This window comes from Heliconius melpomene, chromosome 14, assembly GCF_056956725.1.
Source record: "Heliconius melpomene rosina isolate 202511_hmr_F chromosome 14, ASM5695672v1, whole genome shotgun sequence".
In the NCBI taxonomy this organism is placed as follows: Eukaryota; Metazoa; Arthropoda; class Insecta; order Lepidoptera; family Nymphalidae; genus Heliconius; species Heliconius melpomene.
This window is the reverse complement of record NC_140402.1, coordinates 3,441,752-3,467,846: the sequence shown is the minus strand read 5'-3', so window position 1 is coordinate 3,467,846 and position 26,095 is coordinate 3,441,752. Positions and strand designations below refer to the sequence as shown.

Below are 26,095 nucleotides of genomic sequence, written 5' to 3'. Positions count from 1 at the left end.
CTTTTGTATAATAATTATCAACATATAGATTAAACTTTTATTAAAATCCACTTCCATTTTTAAGAAAAAAAAAACATTTAAAAAATGCATAGATGTAATTATTATTACATTATAAAATAAAACAAAAAAGTAGTAATATTAATTTACTTCATATTTAATTAAATATAAAATGTTATTTATATAGCTTCTTGTTCTCTGCTGTAAACTTGCATAATTTTTTCCATTATTTCCCAATTCTTTTCTTTCTGCAAGTCCTTTGTGAATACCTAAAAATAATCATTACATTATTTTACAATAAATTTTATTAATACACACACTGCATAGCGTCTGACAGTGAACGGTGCAATTGTGGGTTTGATTTTCACTCAGTGTCATGATTTATTTTCATTCCTTAGTAAAAAGACAAATCACAGTTCTTAATAAGCAATTGAGTAGAAAGTGAGGAATAAAGTGTAAAAACAAGGTCCCCTACAATTACCATACTTAGTGAAGCTAAATAAGCTATATTAATAAATATTAATTTTATTTTTGTAACAATAAATATGCAAAAATATGTACTTAATTGAAAAACAGAGTATGTCATTTAAATAGAAAACATTACTAACCGAGTACCAAGCTGCATCATCATCTAATGTTGAGGCCAAAGGTACAGACACTCCCAGCACATGTAAAGCTAGAGTTAAACAAGCCACAGCAATGTGTGGGGCTCTATAGTCCAGAATTGATGGACAGTGGTGGAAATCTTGCAGAAAACCCATAGCAGTGCGGGCTATAGGCGCTGATCTCCACTGAGTGGGAGGAAACCACTCTTGCAGCGAGCGTAAATAGTGAAGTAAATATCTATGAGGAGATGGTGCATCTAAATTAAAGCCTAAAAGACGTAAGACGAGGAGTTCAGCTTGTGCTACGGCGCCGCGACACGACCAGTATTCATCGCCTAGCTCCAAGGGTCCAGCTCCACGATTGATGGAATTGTGAGCCACATTCACTGCATCTCTTAACCTAACAGGCTCGTCTCGAGATTTTCCAGCAGCACAGAGACAAGCTGTGCATATCACATAGCAATCATAGTCATTCTTGTCGGCTTCTTTGAAAAACTTATGGTAAAATATAGCAGCTGCAGCCACAGTCGCGGGTTGCAGTCCAAGTTTGATGCCGCACTCGAATATAAAGTTTGTTGCCAGGCTGTGGCCGGGGGCGTTCCTGTAGTCCGGCAGTCTTCGCTCTCGCCTATTGTTTTGTAAAGCCATTACGTCGATAACGTCCTTCATTTTTATTTACTTTTTAGTTAATTCTAATATCTCCAATAAACACCAACAAACGAAATGTCAAAATTGAAGCTCACATTTTTCTAGCGTCGTACTATAGATTATAGAAAAGCACAGATTATAAAGATTGGTAGTAATAGCAACCCCAAATGATTGTAGTATTTGTACAGAAAAAGTGGGCGAATATAATTCACGCGGTGAATAGACATAAAAACACGAAAGTTTTTTATATTATCTTAACATTTTCTTGTTTCTTCTTTTGTACTGTTTTCTTAAATTACATTTAATCTCACTATGTTAATTTGTGCCTCGGAAAAGTTGTTTATTTTTTTAAATATTATTATTTAAGTGAGAATCTACTGTTAACACTCCTTTCCATTAGGACACTTCGGTTCTCCTCTTTCCGCTGAATTTTCGAGACATTGCGTATTGAATGGCAAAACTTAACGTTGTGCCTTGCTATATTAATTGAGGAAATTAAAGTAATAAGTGGGTTTATACCAGTTATTCCCGAGTGGGCATTATTTAACACACAACAATTGTCGCATTTACAGTCATACTCATGATGCCTCAATGTGATTAATCAAAAACAAGTTTATTGTATTTGTAAATACAATTATGATTTATATTTATGGATTCTAATGAAAATAATTGCAAATGTGAAATTCTATTCTAATTTTCCTTAAGTATGTTTTAATCCTAATCACATTTTTGCATTCCAAATTTATTCATGTAAAAAATAACAAAATGTAAGTATGCTCTTAAATAAATTGTTTTCTTTAAATTAAAAAATAGACTAGCCAAGAATTTTAAATTAAAATAATATAAATTTTAAAGGATTGTATTGTGATTGAGCATAGAATGTACTCTTTGATATAATAAAAGTTTTACATAGTTTTAAAGTAATGTATTAAAATTTAATATTACATAAAAAGATAATTAAGACAATTTGTTTCAGATGGTTTGGTAACAGATCCTATGCTACTATTAAATAGATTTAACATAAAATTTAATTAATTAAATTTATTTAATTTTGGAAGTTATTGTGTCACTTGAATAAACCCGCATAATTGAAATTGGTATTAATGTAAAATATCAGCTTTTCACTTGGAATATTTAAAAATAAAAAACATTAATTTAAAAATTCGTAGCAACTATTTACACTAAACATGGTTTTTATTACACGTTTAAAAATATAATTTACAGCTATATCTCCTCTAGGGAAATCTTTACGTATTCCCCACAAATAATAAATTATCCTGATAAGCATAAGCATATTTACTTTTAATGTCCACATTATTTACTTTCACATCAAAACTGTCCACATTATTTACTTTCACAACAAATTCAAATGTTTAATTCTATGATTAATAAAAACATTGGATTTTTTTAAGTTATACAAAGGGAGCTAGGAAAAAAGGTTTGAAATAAAACAAACATTATTATTTGAACATAAAAATTAGAATATAATCATTTTCAGTAATTATTTAAAATTATACACTTAAAGTACATTTATAGTAAATTCAATAAAAAATACCAGTGCAGACGAGATACAAAAAAGAGAAAAATATTGTTTAATTACATCGTTGGTTAAATATTGCGCTTCAGTAAATGCATTACAAAAAACATATTTGAACTTAAAGAAATAAAACGAGAGTTACACGAGTCACTCGATATAGAAAAATAAAGATAAGATTGAATCACATTCAAAAATTACCCACTAGTGACTAAAAACGTTACCTTCATAATCGCTAGCTCTGGTGCGCTGCGTGTGCGTCACGTCACGACACTGTCACGTCGCGTGACGCGCGACACGTCACGTGCCGCGTCACGACGCCAGTGCCGCTGTCACGTCGCCGTCGAAGTGAACGTGATTCGAGCGAACGACCAATGGCGGCAGTGTACAAAATTTACATCCCCATCCACTCGAAACATTAAAGCGACACGTTGCTTGCAAACAAAACGGCTGCGGGGCACGACGGGGGTCGCGGGCGTCGACGGGAGTCGACTGGGGGTCGACGGAGGCCGACCGGGGGTCGGTCTCGAATGTGAACGGCGCTAATACACAATTAGTTCTGCTTTACATACACATATTGTTACATAACAGTAAAAAACCTACCCAGCAACAAGCCGACGCGGCCGCGTCACAGTAGGCGTTATTACAATTATTATTATTTTTTTCCATTTAATTAAAACACTTTTTACATACTCATACGAACGCAAAAACGAAAACGAATCACCTAACTATGATAATAGTAAAGGTTACCGTCTAATCGCGTTATTAATAATTAATGTTTATTGATACAGTTACTGTACTAACGCTTAAAAGTAAGGGATTTTTTATTTATTTTTAGTATTAATAATAATAAATTATGTTATATAGTTTATATATGTATAATGTCGATTACGCCAACTCGCGAGTGTGTATACAACTTTATATACTCACATATCTTACGCGGGGGTAGTGTGTACCGCCCTAACTATCAAATAACCGAGAGAGTTACATTTAATACAAATACACGCTAGATTCAAATAAATAACTATCATCGTGTTTCACAATGCGTACAAGAGTTGATCTTATATAGCTACGTCTTAAGGTTACTGTAAAAAGTGACATAGAAAATATATGAACACAAAAGAACTTATATAAAAAAACCGACATTAGTTGTAAAACGATGTAAAGAAATAATTAATCTCTTGTAGGAATAATATTAATAATATTAAAAAAAGTTTGTGCGGTCGCTCGGAGACGCTGGGAACTGATCACTTAACACGAAGTGGATACAAATACAGATTTGTGCATTAAAATGTTTATAAAAAAATAATGTTTTCATACTAATAGATAGATATACTAAAATATCTAATAGTGGAATGATATCATGTAGCAGTATAAGTAGGCCTGTTTCAACACTATATATTGAATATTGGTTCCTTCTGCGTTGGTCCGTAAGAGAGTGAGTATATAAGCGCCAAGCGACGAACTGGAACTCGCATAGAAAATTGACCATAACGGGACTCGAACCCGCTACATTCAAACTTTTATACGTTGTCCAAAAATATTCCTCTATCCTTAGTGTGGAATAACACTTTAAAAAATGTTAAAAATATCCAGTAAGCTTAGTTCTCATAAAAAATATAAAATACGCAAACTTGTACACTATGATAAATACGAAAGGCGTCCGACGTCGCGTCACGTCATGTCGCGTCACGTCACGGCGCGTGACGGGATGACGTGACAGACGGGAGCGGACGCGGGTTAAATGCAGCGATTTCCGAACATTGTGACACGAATCTCTTAGAACCTAAATACTAGTGATGTCCTTACTGCGGTCCGACTGATGGATACTCCAAAGTAATACATAACAATAAATATATATATAAAGGCATACATATAATAATATAGTAGTAGTAGAGGTAAAAAAAATGCGAATACAAGTTTGTCCATCATACGAAGACATGCATGGATGAAGGTGATATGTCGCTTAAATTTTAAATTCCCACAAAATTTACTACAAAAAAATCACCAAAATCCTTTGCAAAGAAAAAAAAAGAAGTTACATAATTTCCCTATTGTGTTAACCGACAACAATTTAATCATGATTGTATTACAACAATACGACCCAATCGAGTCAACAACAACAGCGACACATCCCCAACACCCAAACTGGACACCACAGCGACTGTGGTCAGTGGTAGTGGTGGTATTAGCAGTAGTGGTGGTAGTGGTAGTGGTAGTGGTGGTCTAGTACAATCCGCAACCACGCAGATTATTGGCGATGATGACGTCAGTGACGGCGTCAAACACGAACTGTATGTTGTTGGTGTCGGTGGCGCACGTCATGTGGCAGTATATCTCCTTTGTCGTGGACTTGTTCTTCGCTTCGAACTGCGCTTGGATGTAGGCGGCGGCCTCGCCGTATTCTTGGGCGCCTGGAGAGTTTTGACAAGTGTTAATTACTAACTAATAATTAGAGCGATTTTATATTTTCATATATAAGTGACATTTATCTTTCTTATATAGGCATATGTCTTTATTTGATGTGTAAACTAAAATATGTAAGTCTTTAGCACGCATATCATATTACTTAAGTATCTGACCAAAAGTAAAATATATTTTTGTTTCTAAATTGTAAATTGTGTTAAAAATCCAAAAATTATTACGAATAATTACTTTAAAAACAATTATGCATCTCAAAATAACATTAAAAGTTAATATAATCATGACAAATTAATATACTTTTACAACTAAAGAAAACAAAACAACAAAGAAAATGAAATGACAAACAGGACCATATAATTTAAATATAACTATAATAATTAACATATTAATTCATTCCATACCCGTATATTCAGGGAAGCATATGGTGAGCGGCGACTTGCGTATCTTCTCCTCGAACAGATCCTTCTTATTCAGGAACAGAATAATGCTGGTGTCCGTGAACCACTTGTTGTTGCAGATGGAGTCGAACAGCTTCAAACTCTCCTGCATGCGGTTCTGGAAATGTATGGGGAATAGATTGAATGTCATGTGGAATTAAATTATTTATTAGTATGTAATCTTATATCCAATTGAATTATTTTCATTTCCTCGCTCTGGTTAGAAGAGAACTCGCGGCGTTATGTTCCGGTACTGAACACGTATTGTCTCCGAAAGTAGGGAATTGAGATTCCCATTAGATTCTCTTTCTGTCCCTACTAAATAAAAAAATATTACTTAAATAGCAGTTTGTGCTAGCACAAAATTTCTAACCTTATAGGTAAGGTATTTTGCACTGTTGGTTATATTAAAAAAAAACGCAATTTCCAAAAAATGTATGCAAAAAATTACACAAATAAATAAATTTCATATAGTTTCTGTAGAACTTTTGAAATATAGTATTATTTAAATGTTAATTATTAAAACATTAGGTTATCGATTATAATTACAATTACAATTAATAATGCGTTAGATAAATTTAAATTGGATTACTTATAGATAAGATTAAATAAATTAGTAAATAAACAAAAATATGTATGCCACTAAAATGTAACTAGCACAAAAACTAACAAAAACCTATTTCTCAACCATTATCACAAAAAAACCGACAAATATATTAAATATCGTTTAGTATAATTAAAAAAGCCAATAATTTATGATAAGAGAAATAAAATAATTTAATAATAAATAAATCCAATAGGTATATGTATAATATAAAGGAGAAAAAGTTATCAGAGTCTAACAAAAATAACACATTGATAACGATTACTATGGCGTGATGCGATTATGTCAGTACATAAATTTTATATAATATAATAATATTTACATAAAAATTATAATTTGTATAAATTTTAAGCGGATTTGTGGGCATTTGATCGTTCTTTTTTAGCTTTACGCTGTATCCAGCACATGGCAGCACCGTAGGCAGAGGGAACCTGGTAAACTAGTGTTAAGACAATCTGTTCCCATTAGGACCCTTCTGTTTCCCGCTTTCCACCAAATTCTGAAGGCTTTGCATGTTGAGTGACAGTACTCAACACCACACTTTGCCTCGTTCCCAGAGTGTGGAAATGAAATTATGAAATTTTTATTTCCTCAAATAGGAATCGAACAACCTGTCATGGGTTCTTTAAAACGAAATTACACGTTATATGCAATTTATGAAACTCATATGCGAAATATTGTATAAGTTTTGTTTTTGTTAATTATATTATGGTTCAATTATAACTTTTATATTTCTTTTAAGTATAAATTGAAGAATATATAAAGGGAATGAAAATGTAACCTTTTCGTGTGTTATTCGTAAACACGTTATCTCGTTTATCTTAGAAGTATGCAACTATCTCAGTAAGATACGAATTACAGACGAAATGTATGTATGTATTTATATTACATCATACACTTCTAAAAAAAAGAAAAAGCAAGGAGAACGGAGTGTCTTAACACATTGTCTTACCCACCTGCCCTGCAATTACACGGAATCGAACCTAAACCTAGAAATAAAAAAGAAAAACCCCCCACAAAACATACCGTGGTCTCGTCCTCGTGCAGCACCTGATCGTACTCGGACATGGCGACGCAGAATATGATCGCGGTGACGTCCTCGAAGCAGTGGATCCATTTCTTCCGCTCCGACCGCTGACCGCCCACGTCGAACAATCTGTGCACGGACGCCAACACAGATTAATAAACTTAACTAGTACTAAATATATATATTTTATAGATTAATTATGAAAATATACACATATACTAATATTATAAAGCTGAAAATTGTTTGTTTGTTTGAACACGCTAATCTCAGTAACTACAAGTTCAAGTTTTCTAGCAGTAAGGTAATAAGGAATACAAATAGTTTCGACGTTACCCACTATAACTACAGCCAAAGGTGCCTCGAACATTTAGTATGATCTGTTCCCATATAAAAGTCTTATTTATTTCCAGGTTATGCGAGGCAATCCAAAGGCTAAAGCTAGTATGCTGTGTCTGTATTATTTATTTTTAAATATACAACAATGTGTTACAAATTTTATTAATCTATTATTAATCTATCATATTCATATCATATTTTATTAATCTATTATATTTAAAATATAATAACATATCAAACGAATTCGTATATACGATGCCTGTTCTATGATTAACTTCTTTGAGATATTTCAGGGGAAAAACCAAGGAAATTTTGAGAAGATTTATCATATAAATGTATGACTAATGATAGAACGTAACCAATTTTATTTTTAAATGTTTTTAAGATTATAATACAAAAAAAGCAATATAGCTTACAAACATTTCATTTTCTATAAGTAACAAATAAATACTGCCTAAATATTAATTTGCCGATAGATGACCAAACGAATAAATTTAGTACAAAACTACAAATTACATTGAAATTTTTAGTTTGGTTGGGACCAAAAAATATTTAAAAAATAATTATATAACTATTGAACTTTAGAACCATTTTCGTCACATGAAAACGAAAAAAAAAATACAGTCGAGTTGATAACCTTTCTTACAGAAGTCGGTTAATAAAATATTAATGTTTCTTAACAAACATAAAAACAATTTCTTTTGCGCAAATTGCAAATTAAAACACTTTAATAGTTAATTAGCTGATTTGCATTGTTTGCTAATCGAATAACATTTCACACCCGTAATGAAACAAGTTAAATATGTTACTGTTATATACATATTTATAATCTTTAGTAATATTACAAAGCTTATGGTTTTGGGTTAGGTTCGTCTCTAGGACCACTGGTTCGAATTTATTTTTTATTATCTATTCCCTCTCTAACCTTTCCTTTTGTCACATATTAATATATCTATGACTTACTTGAAATTAAGGTTTTTGAAGGAGAAGTGCACTTCGACGATGCCGGTGGTTTTGACTCTGGTTCTTAAAATATCTTGCTCGGTGGGCTGGTAGTCTCTCGCGCCTAACCGATCGAGATCATCCAGGAAACTGTAAAAAAATCAATTTTATTATTAATATTTCAAAAAACACAATCAATAAACTAAAATATTGGATAAAAATATTTAAAGCCACGTGTATATCTAAGGCAAAAATACTTATATCTAAGGCCCGGACTCCATCAAAACGGAGACGAGACAAGCGAAGAGGAGATATATTTCGTTATTCGCACACCTCGCCTCCAGCGGAGATAGCTAAGCTTATGTTGTAACTCTCCGCTTAACTCCGCACATTTCCACTTTAGTGAAGTCCTGGCTTTACAGACAAACATTGTACTATCATCATCATCATCATCATCATCAGCCTGTCCTCGTCCACTGCTGGACATAGGCCTCTCCAATGGCACGCCACTGAGCTCGATCTTCAGCTCTTCGCATCCAGCCGCTGCCCGCCACTTTACGAATATCGTCACCCCATCTAGCTGGAGGACGTCCTACATTACGCTTGCCGAGGCGTGGTCTCCACTGTAGAACGCGCTTACTCCAACGGTCATCGGTTCTGCGGCAAATGTGACCAGCCCATTGCCACTTCAGCCTGCTAATCCTTTGGGCTATGTCGATAGCATCAAGACGAAGGTCTTTAATGAGTGCGTCCTACCAGTTATGACATACAGAGCCGAGACGTGGACACTGACAGTGCGATTGGTCCACCAGCTTAAAGTCGCTCAGCGTGCTATGGAAAGGGCTATGCTTGGAATATCTCTGAAGGATCGAATTCAAAATGAAGTTATCCGACAGAGAACCAATGCTATCGACATAACATTGTACTATGCCGGATTGGAATTCAAACCTACATATAGCTACAATATAAACCCGAATGGTTTCATATAAATATTCATTTTAGTATACATTGCTATAAACTATTATAAACATATAATATTATGGAAAAAGGTGTGATTATAGTTACATACAGCTTGTTAGAGTGACTCATTAACGCAAACGAGATCGATCGCCCGCTATGACCTAATGCTTAGTTAGTACTTATATTATATTTCTTGCCTCTTTTTAAATGGTTAAACACAATAAGAAACGAATATATTTTTAATAATAAAAATCAACGTTCAATTTTTTATACATTTTTTAATATTATTTGAATTAATCAAAATAATAATCAAAGCGCGGCGTTCAGTTCTGCCACTCAACACGCAACTCCTCCAGAATTCGGCAGAAAGGGGGGAACCGAGTGTGTTAACAATAGATTCCCTCTCCTACCCTGCTGTGTGCGGGATACAGCGTGAAGCTGATTTTTTTATACAATCACTCAAATACCTATAATAACAATTTAATTAACATTTCCGTTTCACAAAATTACCTCCATCTTTATTAAACTCTTACGTTACAAATGATAAGAGTACAATATAAGGATAAATAAATATATATAAGAAAAACACACAAGCACTATACGAAACGCGTTAATTAATGTCGATTCAACTCCGGTATATTGCATCAAGGTAATAATAATATAATTAATGGAGTCAATTGGGTTACTCATGTTACAGTAGCAGCGCGCCGCATTCCGAGACCTATAAGATACCTACAAGATACCTAAATTGGCTGTACGTTTGTTATTCTTCAACTATACGATTCGAATGCAATATTAATAAAAAATATATATCTATACTAATATAAAAAATATCGAAGTATATGTTTCTTTAAAAGCACTTATCTCAGGAACTGATGGATGGGATTCTCGAAGAAAGAAATGAAACAACGTTAATCGTTTCGAAGTAATCCACTGTAGGTACTTGTGGTCAGGTTACCTTGGACACTTTAGAATGTGTCATCAAGTCAAACTCTTAGTAATTTCCATTTAACGAAGCCACAGATTAAAGCAGTAGGCATTTAAGAAACGACCTTCGTAAAGAAATAAGTGGAAATAATATTCAAGTACATTATATATGTAAAGGAACCTATCATGTTAACCTAACCCCAACTTTCTGCCATACTTAATTATTACTAGATACCTACTAAAATACATTGCATAGGGTGAAAACTTATTTGATAAAATCATTAATATTTTAATGTCAGCACACAAATCCACTCCCCCTTATGTTCACAATGAAGCTGAGTCATGTGGGGGTTTTCCTCAACATTGTAGTCAACACAAACTATTGAACCAACTCGGAATAGGTGTTCCGAGGAATAACTGCTCGTAATGATAATGTAACTGTAAAATTAATATTTTTTTCTTTATTTCAACGATTTACTTCTGTTGTGCTAATTTATAATTGTATCCTGCTTGTAGTAGGGTAGGCAGCGAGTGTCTAGACCCTCCGTCCTGTAACACCAAATTCGAAACATTGAGTATTATTTGACGTAACTCAACGCCGAACTTTGTCTTGCCAAAGCGAGAGAAAATAACAAAATTCCCTAATGGGAATAGGATATTGAACCCATCCCATCCCATCAACCATCGTATTTACAGTCTAACACAATTATTTTAAATAATCTATATATATAAAATCAAAAGGTCACTCACTCATCACGAAATCTCAGAAATTACAAGTGCTAGGAATCTCAAATTTTGCATAGAAGTTACTTATAGGACGTAGATGCTCGCTAAAACGGGAATTTGCAATATTCGACTTCTAAGGGGTTGTTTTTGGGATCGAAAGTTTGTATGAAACTTCGTTACTACAAATGCTAGAAGTCTCAAATTTTGCATAGACGTCACTAGGACGTAGCCATGGAGACAGAAATTAATAGTAACATAGTTCACGCGGGTGAAACCGCGAGAGAGCCGCTAGTAATAGATATAAACAAAAACAATACAATCTATAATAACATATAAGCTTACAATGAAAACATCTAACCACCAAGACCAAAATGAACTTAGTCCATAGTTCATACGATAGGGACCGCTCATATCGTACTGGCGCACCACCAGTTGCAACCGGCGACTCCGCGTCGGGCCGCCGCCATACATATTAAAGAGCTGGAGCTCGAACCAGACAACACGCGATCATTGAATACTATTATATACTCGTATATACATACAGGAAGAAAGTACTGTTGATAGCCTACAAATTAGATATGCGCTTCGTTGCTGATTGCACTAAAATGGACACACTATTTGTTTAGAAATAGCTATGAATAAAATTTTGAAAATACCAATATAACAATGGCTGCCAACCAATTTTAGAATAATTAAAATATAGGTTTAGAGGCCAGTCTTGGCGCAAAGTAGGACTGAAAACGCGACAGGTTGTGGGTTCGATTCCCACTCGATGAAATAAAACATTTCATATTTTCATTTCTTCATTTTGGCCAATGCAAACGACCGACATCGAGTCGCACCACTCAACACGAAATGCCTCCAAAATTCAACGGAAATTGGGGAATGGGGTGTCTTAACATTAGTTTCCCTCTGCCTACCGTGCTACATCAGCCTAAAGAAGAAGAAGACAATATTATCATAATATGAACCTGATGTCGTCTAAAAAGGACAACCAAAAAATATATTAAACATGTTTTTTTCCCATGTCATTATATAGTTTTTCGTTTGTGATTTGACCGGCACCACTTACACGAAGGCTTTATAAACCACGTACGTAATTGGTTAAATAGTAAATACGTAGTGTCCGTATCGCACGAAATCTTTGCGTGATTCAGATATAAGTACTTCCATTTGGGTCACCGACTGCGGTTACCTTGTGCTGGTCTTTCACACGATAGTTTATAAACTCTCATATTACCCAGTCTCTAGGTCGACAATGGGTGCATGTGAATATTGCTTTACTAGCATTTTCACTATTCATTTAGTATGTGCTCAATGTTGTTAAAATGTGAGGCCGTATTGGCGCAGCGGCACAAGGTGTGACTGTAACGCGACGGTTGTGGGTTCGATTCCCACTCGAGGAAGTGAAATATTTATTTACGTTTGTATATTTCCATTTGTCTTCATTGAGTTCTGTCACTCAACACGTAATGCCTCCAGAATTTGGAAGAAAGTGGGGAACGGATTGTCTTAACAATAGGTTTCCACTGCCTACCCTCCTATGTGCGGGATACAGCGTGAAGCTGATAATAATGAGCTCAATATTTTTTTAATCGTTCGCTACGATGAGATAGATTTAAGTAATAAAAAAATAATTTATATCAGATCTGTTTTCAAGTTTACATTCTTTGTATTTTAGAAACTCTTGTTTTAGAAGTTTGCACAATGATTTATTTGGTATATTTTCTTCATTAGTATCTTATTGTATTTCTTAGAAACAAGATTCCGACATAAGTGAGTCATAGTAATGGCGACTCGTGACCTGTTCGTCTCGTGTCATTGTCGTTGAGATAGATTTGTAAGGCCGTTTTTTCAAAGTATAGATAGTCAAACTATGGAAATCGAATTTAAACCATTGAATCAGGAAGAATTAACTCCAGCCTCGACACCAAAGCGAAGAATAAAAAAAATTAATTCTCATAAAAAAACACCATCAAATCAGAAGGCAAGAAGTGGATCAAAATAGCATTCCAAGATCTTCTTAGATTGACGGACTGACAGACAGATATAGGTGAAGCTAATGCTATAATAAAAGCGTGTTAATATAATAATAATGTATAAAGTAATTAAGTTTCGTTACATTTAGTTAAATGTCGTCCATTGTTCAGGGTATACGATCAAGGGCGATCAAAAGTCTAGGTTAGACATCAGCTGGCGAAACGCCAAAAGGCTAGAACCCGTCAGGTTTATAAAACAAGCGCGCAACAGTGTCTGAAACAGCTCAAATATTTAAGGCAAAACTACATTTCACTTATACTAAATTCTAACAACTAAACTCTAACGGCAAAGCGGCGTTAAGTTCCGCCAATCAACAGGCAAAGAAGAGAGGCTCTAGAATTCGGTGGGAATTGGGGGGCGGAATACATTAACAGTAGGCTCCATCTGCCTTCCCTCCTACATGTGAGATACAAACAGCGTTAAGCCAAGAAATCTATGGACTAGAAAAAAAAATTCTTTCGGAAGCTAATTTCCAAAAAAAGGGTACCCAAAAAAAAACACTGGATCCCACAAACATTTGCTTCTCATATCCATCCACTCCGCAATATGCTGAAAGCGAGAGCTTCAAGTGGCGTCGAGGGTTTCAATGTTAACAGTCGTTTGGACGCTTGCCAGTATAAAGACCCATTATACTTATTATACTGGAAAATTGGTACACTATTGGACTTGGTACATCTTTTACTTAATTGCTATAAGTACCGATAAATCACGTATTACCGATATGCTATATCGTGAAAAAGTAGAGAAAGTTATTTAAAAAGTGGGAATGAAACGTATTTTTAACCGACTTCTGTAAGAAAAGGAGGTTATCAATTTGACTGTATTTTTTTTTATACTATGTTTTCGTTTGATGCATTTTTTCAGGGTAAATAGAGTTCATTCGCAATTATCCATCTGATTTCTAAATATTACCTAGATGTTAAATTGCGTAACCCAACGCCGATTAATCTCACAAGCAAATAAAGCACTTAAATACTTAATTAAACAATAAAAATCTATCAAAAAAATCATATTTATTTCCGCGACGGTTACAGCAGTGAGATCTGTATGTACGGTGTAGGTGGGCGTTAAACGTTCCAAGCGGGTGTATTATACGGCTTTTTTTCGCTAGCCGTGGTCCATTGACGTCAAGACAGTGTCAACATTAAATGGGTCAGTAGACTAGAATTACATTCATATCAATATTGGAAGATTGGAAAATTTGATAGAAAATATATCTTGAGACCAATCGTGGTGCAGTAGATCAAGGGTGTGACTGTAAACGCGACTGGTTGTGGGTTTGATCCCCACAGAACTCGGCAGAAAATGAGGGACCCCATCTACCTACATGCGGGATACAGCGTAAAACTGAGAGAGATATCGAGTAATTACTTTTTTTATATTTTAAAAGAAAAATATAATATTTTAATTAAATTAAATGAAGCAAATGGGCGTCAATCGTGCTGCAGACGGACAGTATAAACACTATTAACATTATAAAACGTACACAAATTAGTTTTTGTAGTCAACATGTTTTAAGTTTAATTTATAAATAATTACGAATTTATTTAATTAAATATAGATTTGAGAAAGAAGAATTTTCATTCATTTTATATTTAGTAATTAACTTAGAATGAGATTACGTAAATCATTTCAACTTGTGATATCATGTAAGCTTAGACAAACATTGTTAACATTATATTAATAATCTACAGATACCACCTGATTTATTATTATTACATTCTAACGAATCTCTCTCATCTCTCTGTAAATACATTACATACGAAAATCCCTCTCGAATTATAAAGCAAGAGGATTTTCAGGCCGAAGTCAGGCTGCCAGGACGGCCCGGGTGCCCGGCAACAGGTCCAGGGCGCAATGGCCGATCAATACGAGGCAACGTCGCGCCGCCGCACGCCGCCGACCCGAGCCCTTTTGATCCCGGCCCTCCCTCCGCGCCCCTCCCTCCCACATTATAATATATATCGAGATACCCTCTCTGTTCCTCTCGCGGTTACATCGGTGGCAACAGTTCGTGTAATATACGAACGGAACGGAACGGAACGAGATACACTGTGCTGAAGTATTGTATGGACGGTCAGCTCGCCGCCGCTACGCCCGCTATCCCATTTTCCCCCCACACGCAAGCCAGATCCAACTGATTATAGTACACTTAAAATATTGATATATCACAGTCGATGTATAACCAACTAACATTCTATCTATTGAGAGGCCAGGGGTGGTTCAGGGGGCACAAAGTGAGACTGTAAACTCCAAATTGAGGGTGGTGGACTCGATTCTCACTGAGGACCTCTTGGAGTCCTCTTGGAGGAGGAGTCACTCAACATACAATGTCTCCAAAATTCGGAAGAAAATGTAACAGAGTGTCTTAACACTAGGTTCTCTCTAAATTTTAGGAAGCATATACTTTAAAGTTTATAGGTATGGACTATAATGAAGTAATATTAGAATGAACATGAAATTAAATAAAAAAAAATTACAGGTTATTTATACGAAACAGTGTTTTTAATATAAAAGGCAAAGGCACCATAATTATTTATTACTCGAGAGCTTTCTTTAGAGAATCTTTTAATCAAAATAAGAAAACAAAGTTTAAAAACGAGTAGGTAGAGGCCGTGAAGCTTAGCAATGTCAAAGAACATTTCTTTTTGTCACTTAATAGTATCTATATACAAAATGCGCAAGTTTCATGAAACTTTTACCGCAATAGCGCAGGAAATGCGAAACCATGTAAATAAGTTTCAAGTTATATATATATAGGTATATGAATCTTTCAACCCCAGCAACCCTCTTCATATAACAGTTTACTACTATATAAATTACTGTAGTTCATGCAAAATAATAATCGTTATACAAAGAAATAATATTCATGTTTTATATGGAGAAATATCAAAATGAATTTCATTCATTTATAAAAAAAAAAACATTTAATTAAAGAATAATTCGTTTAATTGTTAGAAACCAGTCGTGACTCAAGGGCACAGACCAGTGACTAAACACGACAGGCTGTGGGATCGATTCCCATTCTAGGAAATGAAATATTTAATACTTTATTTCTTCGCTCTCCAGAATTGGGCGAAAAAAGGTGAACGGAGTGTTTTAACACCAAGTTCCCTATGCCTACCCTGCTGCATGCAGCGTGAAACTAAAGCTAACAACGTTAGCAAAATCAAACAAACAAATCTATTTCAATAAATGGCGTTACAAACCACCACTAGAACGATATCAGCCATATTCCACTGATTAAATGTTCATTAATAGTCCTCCCAACATGAAACATCAATTACTACTAGCACCTACTGATAAAATGAAACGGCAACACAGTCATTTTGTTCTACAAAATAACCAATATCATATGAAATAATATAACGCGAGCAAGGACATACCAACACAGAAAGCAATATATCTAATTACTTAACGGTTGAAATATAATTAAATATTTTAGCTTCACATAGCAGGATAGGCTGAGGAAATCTGGGAACCCAGTGTTAAGAACAACCATTCCATTTTTTCCGCCAAATTCTGGAGGCATGGCGTGTTGAATGGCAGAACGTCGCACTTTGCATCAACATCAGAGCGAAGAAATTGAATGTATTAATACATGGATTTCCTCGAGAAGGAATCGAACCCAAAACCTGTGGAAAATACAGTCATAGGCTGATGCTCCTGCACCATAAATGGGCTCTTTTCATGTGTAATTACGTAAAAAAAAACCACAAACCAAACGTAGGTATTGCATAAGGAAAAACGACACCAACCAGCAATTTTCCGATACTTGAACACTCAATCCAAAGACAGAAATTATACAGAGGAAATCGAACCGCAACCACACATTGGCCAATATATTCTTAGAGGAAGTACGTTAACGCAATCGGCCGCTATTAGTAGCGAGACAAGGCGATAAGGGAATAACAGACTACAGTGAGCATCTTATTACCGAGCCAGCATCCGCTTCACGTCCAGATCGAATCAAACACGCTATCAGGTTACTTAATATTTCAATGCAATAATATTATATCGGGATGTTATCTCAATTGTGGTGGAATTTACGAATATATGTTTTCAAACAGTTCTTTATTCATGTCTTAGGAAAATTGACGAGAAATTCCTTAGCTATCTATTAGAGATATCTTTTTTTATATTAAAACTAGCGGCGCGCCCGCGGCTTCGCCTGCGTGAACTACGTTATTATTAATTTCTGTTTCCATAAGTAACTACGTCCTATAAGTGACGTCCATGCAAAATTTGAGACTCCTAGCATTTGTAGTAACGAAGTTTCATACAAACTTTCAACCCCCTTAGAAGTCGAATATTGCGAATTCTTAGCGAGCACCTACGTCCTATAAGTAACTCCTGTGCAAAATTTGAGACTCCTAGCACATGTAGTTTCTGAGATTTCGCGATGAGCGAGTGACCTTTCGATTTTATATATGTAGATAGATATTCTGTTATTAAGTACAGTAAGAGATTACGGAAGATATGACAAAAGTAGTACATTCCCAAAGGCCGGACGAGTCAATCGGCGCGAGCTCACCGCGCCCAACTCCCATTGAGGGAACCACACTAATTGGGCACAACATCATGACGTCACCTGATTCAATTGACGACTATCGCGCATATAAAGGAACCGTACATATCGAAATATTTAAATCCATTCGTATAGATAGATATAAATTTTAAATCAGCTTCATCTGTATACCGCACACATCATGATAAGCAGAGGGATCCTAGTGTTAAAACTCTCCGTTCCCCACTTTCCACTGAATTGTCATGCTTTAAAAAACATATGAATTTAAATAAATATGTATTTCATTTCCTTGAATGGGGATCGAACCCACAGCCAGTCAAGTTTACACTCACACTCTATGCCTGCACCACGTCTGGCCTCATAAGATTTAATTTTAAAACTGTACAGAACTGAAACTTGTCTAATATGTTTTCATTTTCAACTTTCATTCTTAACGGTCACATGTTAATATATCTCTAAACACGTTGCGCGGTGAGGAAAGAGCGATTTGGACGCCCATGATAAATGACTTTGCAAAGTTTAAAGCCACTTTTAGTTACTCAAATATTTTCTTTTAAAAACAAACTGGAAATATATGAATATTATTGAGAATTTCTTGCAAATAACACAAGGTTTATATTAATATCGTTTATAATAATATTTAATAAAAGCTTTTAAAAAGAGGGTTACCTTTTAAATTTCATATTAAAAACAATGATCATACCTTTCATAAATAGAAAAATATAACCTTATTAAATTTCACCTAAACTTCTCTTTCATGTGAATTTAAAAGTTTAGATTGACAATATATAAAAATTACTAGTCACATAGTTAATGGATTAAACTTCCATGCAATAAATATTATTATACATTTTATAACAATAGACAAGAAAAACCAGAAACATTAGAGAACCAGAATATTGGACCGCACTGTAGGCACCTATTGTTGTGGTATGCGCGCGGCGTCAACTCGGACAGATATTACGAAATTGCTGAAAACGTAACATACAGCCCCACTTCCCTTATAGTTACGTCTGCTGGGGCTGGTGCACCATTAGTGTTGAACACGCGATGAGTGGTGCGAGGCGTTTTGCGACCATCCCGGGGCCAAAGCCTCTTCCTTTGCTGGGAAACTCGTGGCGTTTCGCCCTTGGCCAAAAACCATGGCGTACTCGAAACTTGGACGTTACGTTATGGAAATTGCGAGGATTGGCCGGCGCAGGCGGCGCGGCCAAAGTGGCAAAGCTTTTTGGACATCCCGATCTGATATTTCCATTTTGCGCAGAAGAAACAGCAAAAATATATAGACGCGAGGACTCGATGCCCCATAGAGCAGTCGCACCATGTCTCAAACATTACAAGCAAGAGCTCAGGAAAGACTTTTTTGGCGATGAGCCAGGTTTAATAGGCGTGTAAGTGTGCTAATTTATTTCAAGTATTCTCACTCCTGTTTTTACCGCATTGAGGTAATCAAATTCATATTTTGGCTTACAGGCACGGCATGCCATGGTCAAAGTTCAGGTCTAAAGTGTCAAAAGCTCTCGTAGCGCCGGAAGCAGCGAGAGCGGCAGTTCCTACGCTAGACGACGTCGCCAAAGACTTCATCGACAGGTGATCTAAACCAGAATTATTAATTATATTTTTCCAAAAGCTTTCTAACTTTCATAGTTTAATATATCGATAACGCTTATTGCTTATTATTAAATTTGGCTAGTATACAGACATGTTGCCGGTATGGAATGTACCGTTACTCGAAGTTACCAATTCTAATATTATGTATTTGGGACCGAAGTCTATGCATTTAATATCTATTGAATGATGATAATTATATTCTAATTATACAAATATTATCAAATGACTTTCACAGTATTATAATTTATAATTATGTTAATAAAATCGAATAATTGCATTCGCTAATTGATAAATCATTAGAATAAGAATAATTGTTGTTTATTATTCCACAACTGATGACTTATTAATACAGTTATAGCATAATCGATTTACAATTAATTATCATTCTTTTCATTTAACTTGTCTATTAAATCGTTATTTATGGTAAGAGGAAAAAAGTCTATATCTAAGTCTAGGCACTCGGGGAAATGAATTCGGCGGAAAGTGAGGAACGGAGTGCTTGAATATAAGGTTCCCTCTGCGTACCCTGATGCACGCGGGATACAGCGTGAATCTGTTTTTTTTCTATTTTTATTATAAATCGATATTGATTAATATTTAATATTTTTCTTATACAAGCATATAGTATCGAAGTCATCGTCAGACGCGAGTTGGTGCGTGTTATCGAAAACCTGTCGTGTGTTAAAAATCAATTCATAAAATGTAAATAGATCAACAATTTCGCGGAATGTTAACCGAGCATCTTATTTACATACAATTGCATTTAATAATACAAGATGGTGCTTCACACTGCCACTTCAAATTTAAAAAAAAACTTCACGCTTTTTCCCGCATACTAAGACAGAGGGAACCTAATGTCAAGAGGCTCCACCGCCTAATTTTTGCAACATCGGTCGTTGCCTTGCAACTCAACGCCGCGCTTTGTCCACCAGATCCAGAAACCGAAAATAATTAAAACATAAATAATAACCTAACTCACGATCCCACCAAACCAGACAAACCATCTCCAATACAAAATGAACATAATAAAACTAAACTCTAGCATGGCGACGAACGTAGCCAGAGAGACAGAATCACGGTTTAACGACCACATCCGCTTCCAACGGCGACGACGTCTGCGTGTTTGTTTTGCACGCTGCGCACTGACTCACGTCGGGAAACAACAATCTCATTCAATGAAAAAGTGACGTTACCATCAAGTGGTTGGACGCTATGCACTTACCATTCTTTGGGCAAATTAAAATTCTTCTTTCAAGTACTTTGATTATGTAAATAAAATCAGCTGCACGTTACATTCCTGATTGTAGGCGAAGGGAACGTAGTGTTAAGACACTCCGTTCCCCACTTTCAATCGAATTTTTCAAGGCATTTACTATTCAGCGGCGGAACTCAACGCCGGGCTTTTTGTCTTGTTAGTGGTGTGCTTCATTCGCTTGAGTGGGTCTCGAACCCACAACTGTTGCGTTGCTACAATCACACCCTTGTGTCCGTGCGTCCACGACAGCCTTAAATTTTAATTTATATTTACAATATTTGTTCTAGAATGGAGATAATTATGGTGAATGGAGAACTGCCTAAAGATTTTCTGACAGAACTATATAAATGGGCTTTAGAATGTAAGTACAATATGTCATTTAAATAATAAAATAATACAATAATAGTGTATAAATGGTTGTCATTAAATACTTTCAGCTGTAGGAGCGTGGGCACTAGGCACAAGACTGGGTTGCCTGAGCGAAAACGACGGCGACGCCAAAGAAATAATAAAAAACATACACGGATTCTTCCACAGCGTTCCAGAACTTGAATTATCTGCTCCTCTATGGAGATTGTATTCCACTCCAGCTTACAAAACCTATGTAAACGCTTTAGATTCCTTCAGAGATCTTTGTTTGAAAAGACTTACTGATAAAGGAATTTGTGCTCACATAGCAAAAGTATCTGGTGAAAAGGTGGCCACGATATTAGCTCTAGATCTGTTGTTGGTGGGCGTGGATACGACCGCGGCGGCTGCGGCCAGTACGATGTACTTACTCGCACGTAATTCTAGAGCACAGATGAGATTACAAAGGGAATTGGACGATAACCTTCCTACAGACAGGACACTTAATAATAAGGATTTAGACAAATTGCCATATTTGAGGGCTTGTATCAAGGAAGCTTTGAGGTAAGTTCATTTTTTTTACCACTAGACTATTATTTAGCATTACATTTAGATATATATAGAAGCAAAAGATTAACAAACAAGGAACCAAAATAATACAAATCCATATAGTCCAGTTGCCATTAATTTCTTTTATATATCAGCAAAGGAATATTAAATGCTTCGTATGCAATTACTCATCATACCAGCTAACGCTTTGCGGTTTCGTATTATGCTGCACCACTACGCAGAAGCAATGCAGATGTACATACTTGGTGGAAGCAGCCTCAAGTTGTACGTCATGTTTTATTCAACATCCTAGTGTTGTTCAGGCGCTATATTTACCTAGGTTATGTATATATTTTGTTAATTATTCGAATTTGTATAGGAGGATAAGCTGGAAAATTTGGTAAACTAAACAATCTGGTATAATATATTTAAGTTTTAATGGTTTTTTTTTTTATTTTGCTTCGCGGTATATTCGGTCCGGTTCCGGTCCGCTATTTTCGCCGATTCTTTAAAACATTACGTATTCAGGAAACTCAACGCCACACTTTGTCTTGTCCAGAGCGAGGAAATAAAAAATAATAATAAAATATATTTAATAAGAAATAAATATTTATATAGGAATTATATTGTTATACTATAAAAATAACGACACAAAGCCACTCACGTAACCAACAGGTGTGATTATAATCTATATTATTATTTTAACTTTCCATAAATAATTAATATATAATGATAGATAACGTGGTCGTCGTTATACAAGAAACAAGTTAAGCAATATGCAATCTAGAAACGTAGCGTGTGAAAACAATATGAATTTTATTTATATTTTTAATTTTAAATAAACTAGCCTTTACCTATTACGACGATGGACTATTACGATTAATGGACCAATACAAAAATAATTTTCCAATTAAAACCAGTTGTTCCTGAGGTTAGTGCGTTCAACCAAACAAATTCTTCAGCTTTTTTATAATTAATATGGATATATCATTAAGTCTTATAAATTATTGTTTTCAGGATAAAACCCGTCATTTTGGGCAACGGTCGGTGCATACAAAGCGATGCGGTCATATCAGGATACGAAGTACCTAAAGGGGTAATAATTGTTTTAAATAGACATCGCTTCGAGAGATACCTACTAATAGAGTAGATCATAAACGTTTCTATTTTTACACAGACACATATCGTCTTCCCACATTACGTAATGTCGAATGAAGAACGATACTTCCCCAGCCCGCAGGAGTACGTACCAGAGCGTTGGTTAAGAGATGTTAATTTAGAAGAATCCAGAAGTAACTTCAAGAATAAATCTTCATATGAAAAATCAGAACCGTGTGAACACGCGAAGACGTATGAAATATGGACAAAACAAACTAAAATTGGCATTCACCCTTTCGCATCTCTTCCTTTTGGATTTGGCAGAAGAATGTGTATAGGGAAGAGATTTGCTGAAGCTGAATTACAGCTTTTACTTGCTAAGGTGTGTACAAAATGGTCATAAACGTTCCTTGTCTAAATTGAAGAGTAGCACTATTTTTGATATTTAAGTTGATAATATTGTCAAAAGTTTCTATTCACATCAAGTTTTTTTACGCGTCACGCTGTATTACGTAAACAGCAGGGTAGGCAGAGGGAACCTAGTGTAGACTCTCCGTTTTCTGGTTAATTCTGGAGGTATTGCATGTTGAGTAGCGGAACTTAACGCCACGTTTTGCCTCGACACCAGAGCGAAGAAAACGGAAATATGAAATATTTCATTTCATCGAGTAGGAATCGAACTCACGACACACTATGTGATCCTGCGCCATAACTGGCCACATCAGGTTTCTTTTATAAAATACACTGTAAGCAGTTTTTTGTGTATTTATTATCACAATTTTGCTTCAAGCAACACTTACCTCTACAGTATTTTAAAACTTAGTTATAACAAAAGTCGTATTAAACTTACGATTCGAGCTTGGTTATATAATGTTCGTGCTAGCGTTGTAAACTCTTGAAGTTGTAGTTATAAAAGGAAAAATATAATGGAAGTACCTTACCGTCGCATAAATATAATTAAAGACTTTTTGAAGAGTTACGGATTCACGTTAAAATAATGGTTGAATTTTAATGAGGTTCCCCTAACTTGGTGGAACTAACTAAATGTGTAATTATCACTACAAAATACATATTCTGTAAAGGTACTTCATAATATTAGAATAGGGAACATATTTCAGGTATGAACTATAATTTTACCTAAAAATATTTCACAATTCCCCTTTTCACGAAATGAAACAGTTCTCAAAGAGAATAATTAATATTTTAGTAACATAAAAGACATTTTGGAACTGAATTCGGTGACCCGTGCACTGTGACAGGTACCTATTTAATATATTAAAATATAGTCATGTAAGCTTAGTTTTAGCTTTAATTAAGACAGCCATTAAAATATTTCGGAAACATATAATTATTTCAACTATAATAGCAAATTAATTATATTTTTGTTTTAGGTATTCTCAAAATATAATGTATCTTGGAGATATGGGGAATTGACATACAGCGTGACCCCAACGTACGTGCCAAACGAACCCTTACAGTTCACTATGAACCATAGAGGGCAATAAAAAGCGACGATTTTTTTATGAAAAAATACCTAAGACTAGATATAAGAAATTACAATTTTAAAATATAAGAGAGAAAAGTTAGGATATCATATACTCACTATTTAGCAGAATCATTGAGTTGGTACTCATTGGAGCGCCCGAAACACTCTTGGACTCCGGCGTCCGCCCAAAGCCTCTTCATGGCAGCCAGGAGTTCCTCGCTGAACGGCTCAGTGTCCTCCATCCGTTGGATTACGTCGAACACCATCTTGCCGTCGCTCTGAAAGGAAGATATTTCTTTAAAACATATTCCTATTACAGGATGGTCGATGAGTCGTGGTATATTTTATCTAATAATGAAAATCTTGTAGCTCTAATTCGACGCACTTTTGTGTCTAATTTGCTTCAAATTTCCACATTATACAAAGAAAATAGAGTATTCTCATAACATGAACCTAATGTCCTTCCCAGAAACACCAACCAAGAAATATTTTTAACTGTATGTGTTTTTTTTTTTAACTTTTTGAATAAATTATGTGCATTTTCTTAAATAAGATTTAAATACAAACATTAATTTCATAATAAAAATAAAAATCTAATACTGCCCATACAACTTTGCATAACAATGTAAATATCGATAAGATGAATCATTTGAGCGTATGTGCGGTGACGCTGTCGCCGTGTATTGACAAAAGGTGATAAATACCTAACATACTGTACTGATAAGAGGCGTGCAGTATGTACTTTATTACGTAAAGTGTGATCTTTCGTAAGTCGTTGTAATAAATGTTATAAAAATCCGCTTCACGCTGTATCCCGCACTTATCAGACTAGGTAGAGGGAACATAGTGTTAAGAAAATCCGTTCCCCACTTTTCACCGAATTCTGACTGCATTTGCCAAGACCCCAGAGCGAAGAAATGGACACATCATTTCAAATAAATATTTTATTTCGTCGAGTGGGGATCGAACCCACAACCAGTTTACATACACACTGTGTGCCCCAGCACCACTGCCTTAATTTTAATAAAATATCCAAATATAATTTCTACATAATATATCCTATTAAATGTACCCCCATTTAATATTTGCATTTTCATTAGCGGGGGGTTAACTAGGGGTTAACCCTTCGCTAAGCGTTACGATAAGCACTTAATATAAAAATGGGGTACCCACTACTTATGCGACGACACGAAAGCTATTTTTTGGTAATAACCATTACGGTTTACGCTTTGCAAACAACTAAGTAGTTAGTTTGTAGGTAATGTTAATAAAATAAATAATTACTAAGATACTTTTAATTAACTCTTATTATTTTTATTTTTAATTTAATAACTTACTATATCTATTTCATATAAGCATAAATAGAAAAAAACGTCATTTAATTTCAATCAAATTATGTTCTAACCTAATACATACTTTAAAAGTATCTATTCAGGAAAACTAGACCAAAAACGCTTATCAAACCATATATAAAGTTTGTAAACACTAGTTAACTAGCTATCGAACTGTTTATGTGCATAATAGCCTTCAGATTATCAATCAGTTCTAGTCTTAATAGCGAATTGATTGCAATATTTTTTTTATTAGTACTAAAATTGTAAAACTAAAGTTAGTATATTTAATCTAAAGGACTATTCTAATTTAAAAAATATAAGTCTATTTAACGAGAAATATATAGTAAGTACATTTCGATGTAAATCAGATTCACGCGGGATACATCCCGCACACAGCAGGGTAGGCAGAGGGAACCTAGTGTCAAAACACTCCGTCGTCCACTTCGCTGTAAATCGTTTGTAACGGTTTAACAATTAAACCGGTTAGACCGTATTTATAAACCGCTCTCAAGTCCGAGATCGATCTTGAGATTCTATTTTCATTCATAGACATGTATTTTATTATAGTTTATTATTATTCTTATATATTGTTTTCCACAGTGTATTAAAATTATCTAATTGATCCCCATTTAAACGGGAGCAATCTCAGTACGCCATTGACGCAATCATTCATATTATA

General features: G+C 34.9%; 3 protein-coding genes across 5 annotated transcripts in view; 1 reads left to right on the top strand and 2 right to left on the bottom strand.

The window, feature by feature from the left end:
- Positions 1-130: 130 nt before the first annotated feature.
- On the bottom strand, positions 131-1,360 carry koko (cyclin Q). The gene is made up of 2 exons (XM_085197178.1): positions 606-1,360; positions 131-266 (listed from the first exon to the last, which is right to left on the bottom strand). The coding sequence occupies exons 1-2, from the start codon at positions 1,269-1,271 to the stop codon at positions 177-179; spliced, it is 756 nt and encodes a 251-aa protein (XP_085053304.1). The 5' UTR covers positions 1,272-1,360; the 3' UTR covers positions 131-176.
- Positions 1,361-2,707: 1,347 nt separating this feature from the next.
- The window catches only part of Galphao (G protein alpha o subunit), a 38,075-nt gene continuing 14,687 nt past the window's right edge, over positions 2,708-26,095 (bottom strand). For both annotated transcript variants that reach the window (XM_085197176.1, XM_085197175.1), the window contains exons 4-8: positions 24,200-24,360; positions 8,576-8,704; positions 7,276-7,405; positions 5,610-5,763; positions 2,708-5,198 (exon numbers count right to left, since the gene is read on the bottom strand). In XM_085197176.1, the coding sequence (XP_085053302.1) occupies positions 5,011-5,198; positions 5,610-5,763; positions 7,276-7,405; positions 8,576-8,704; positions 24,200-24,360 (762 nt within the window). In that variant the 3' untranslated portion in view covers positions 2,708-5,010. The remainder of the gene's footprint in view (positions 5,199-5,609; positions 5,764-7,275; positions 7,406-8,575; positions 8,705-24,199; positions 24,361-26,095) is intronic.
- On the top strand, positions 18,753-24,582 carry LOC146531982 (putative cytochrome P450 49a1). 2 transcript variants are annotated; one of them, XM_085197174.1, is made up of 7 exons: positions 18,753-19,126; positions 19,209-19,325; positions 20,889-20,962; positions 21,039-21,513; positions 22,516-22,594; positions 22,676-22,978; positions 24,210-24,582. In XM_085197174.1, exons 1-7 carry the CDS (start codon positions 18,786-18,788, stop codon positions 24,216-24,218), a joined length of 1,398 nt encoding a protein of 465 aa, XP_085053300.1. In that variant the 5' UTR covers positions 18,753-18,785; the 3' UTR covers positions 24,219-24,582. The 2 variants fall into 2 exon arrangements, with proteins under 2 accessions (XP_085053300.1, XP_085053299.1); XM_085197173.1 differs by having other exon boundaries at positions 18,755-19,126; positions 23,988-24,582.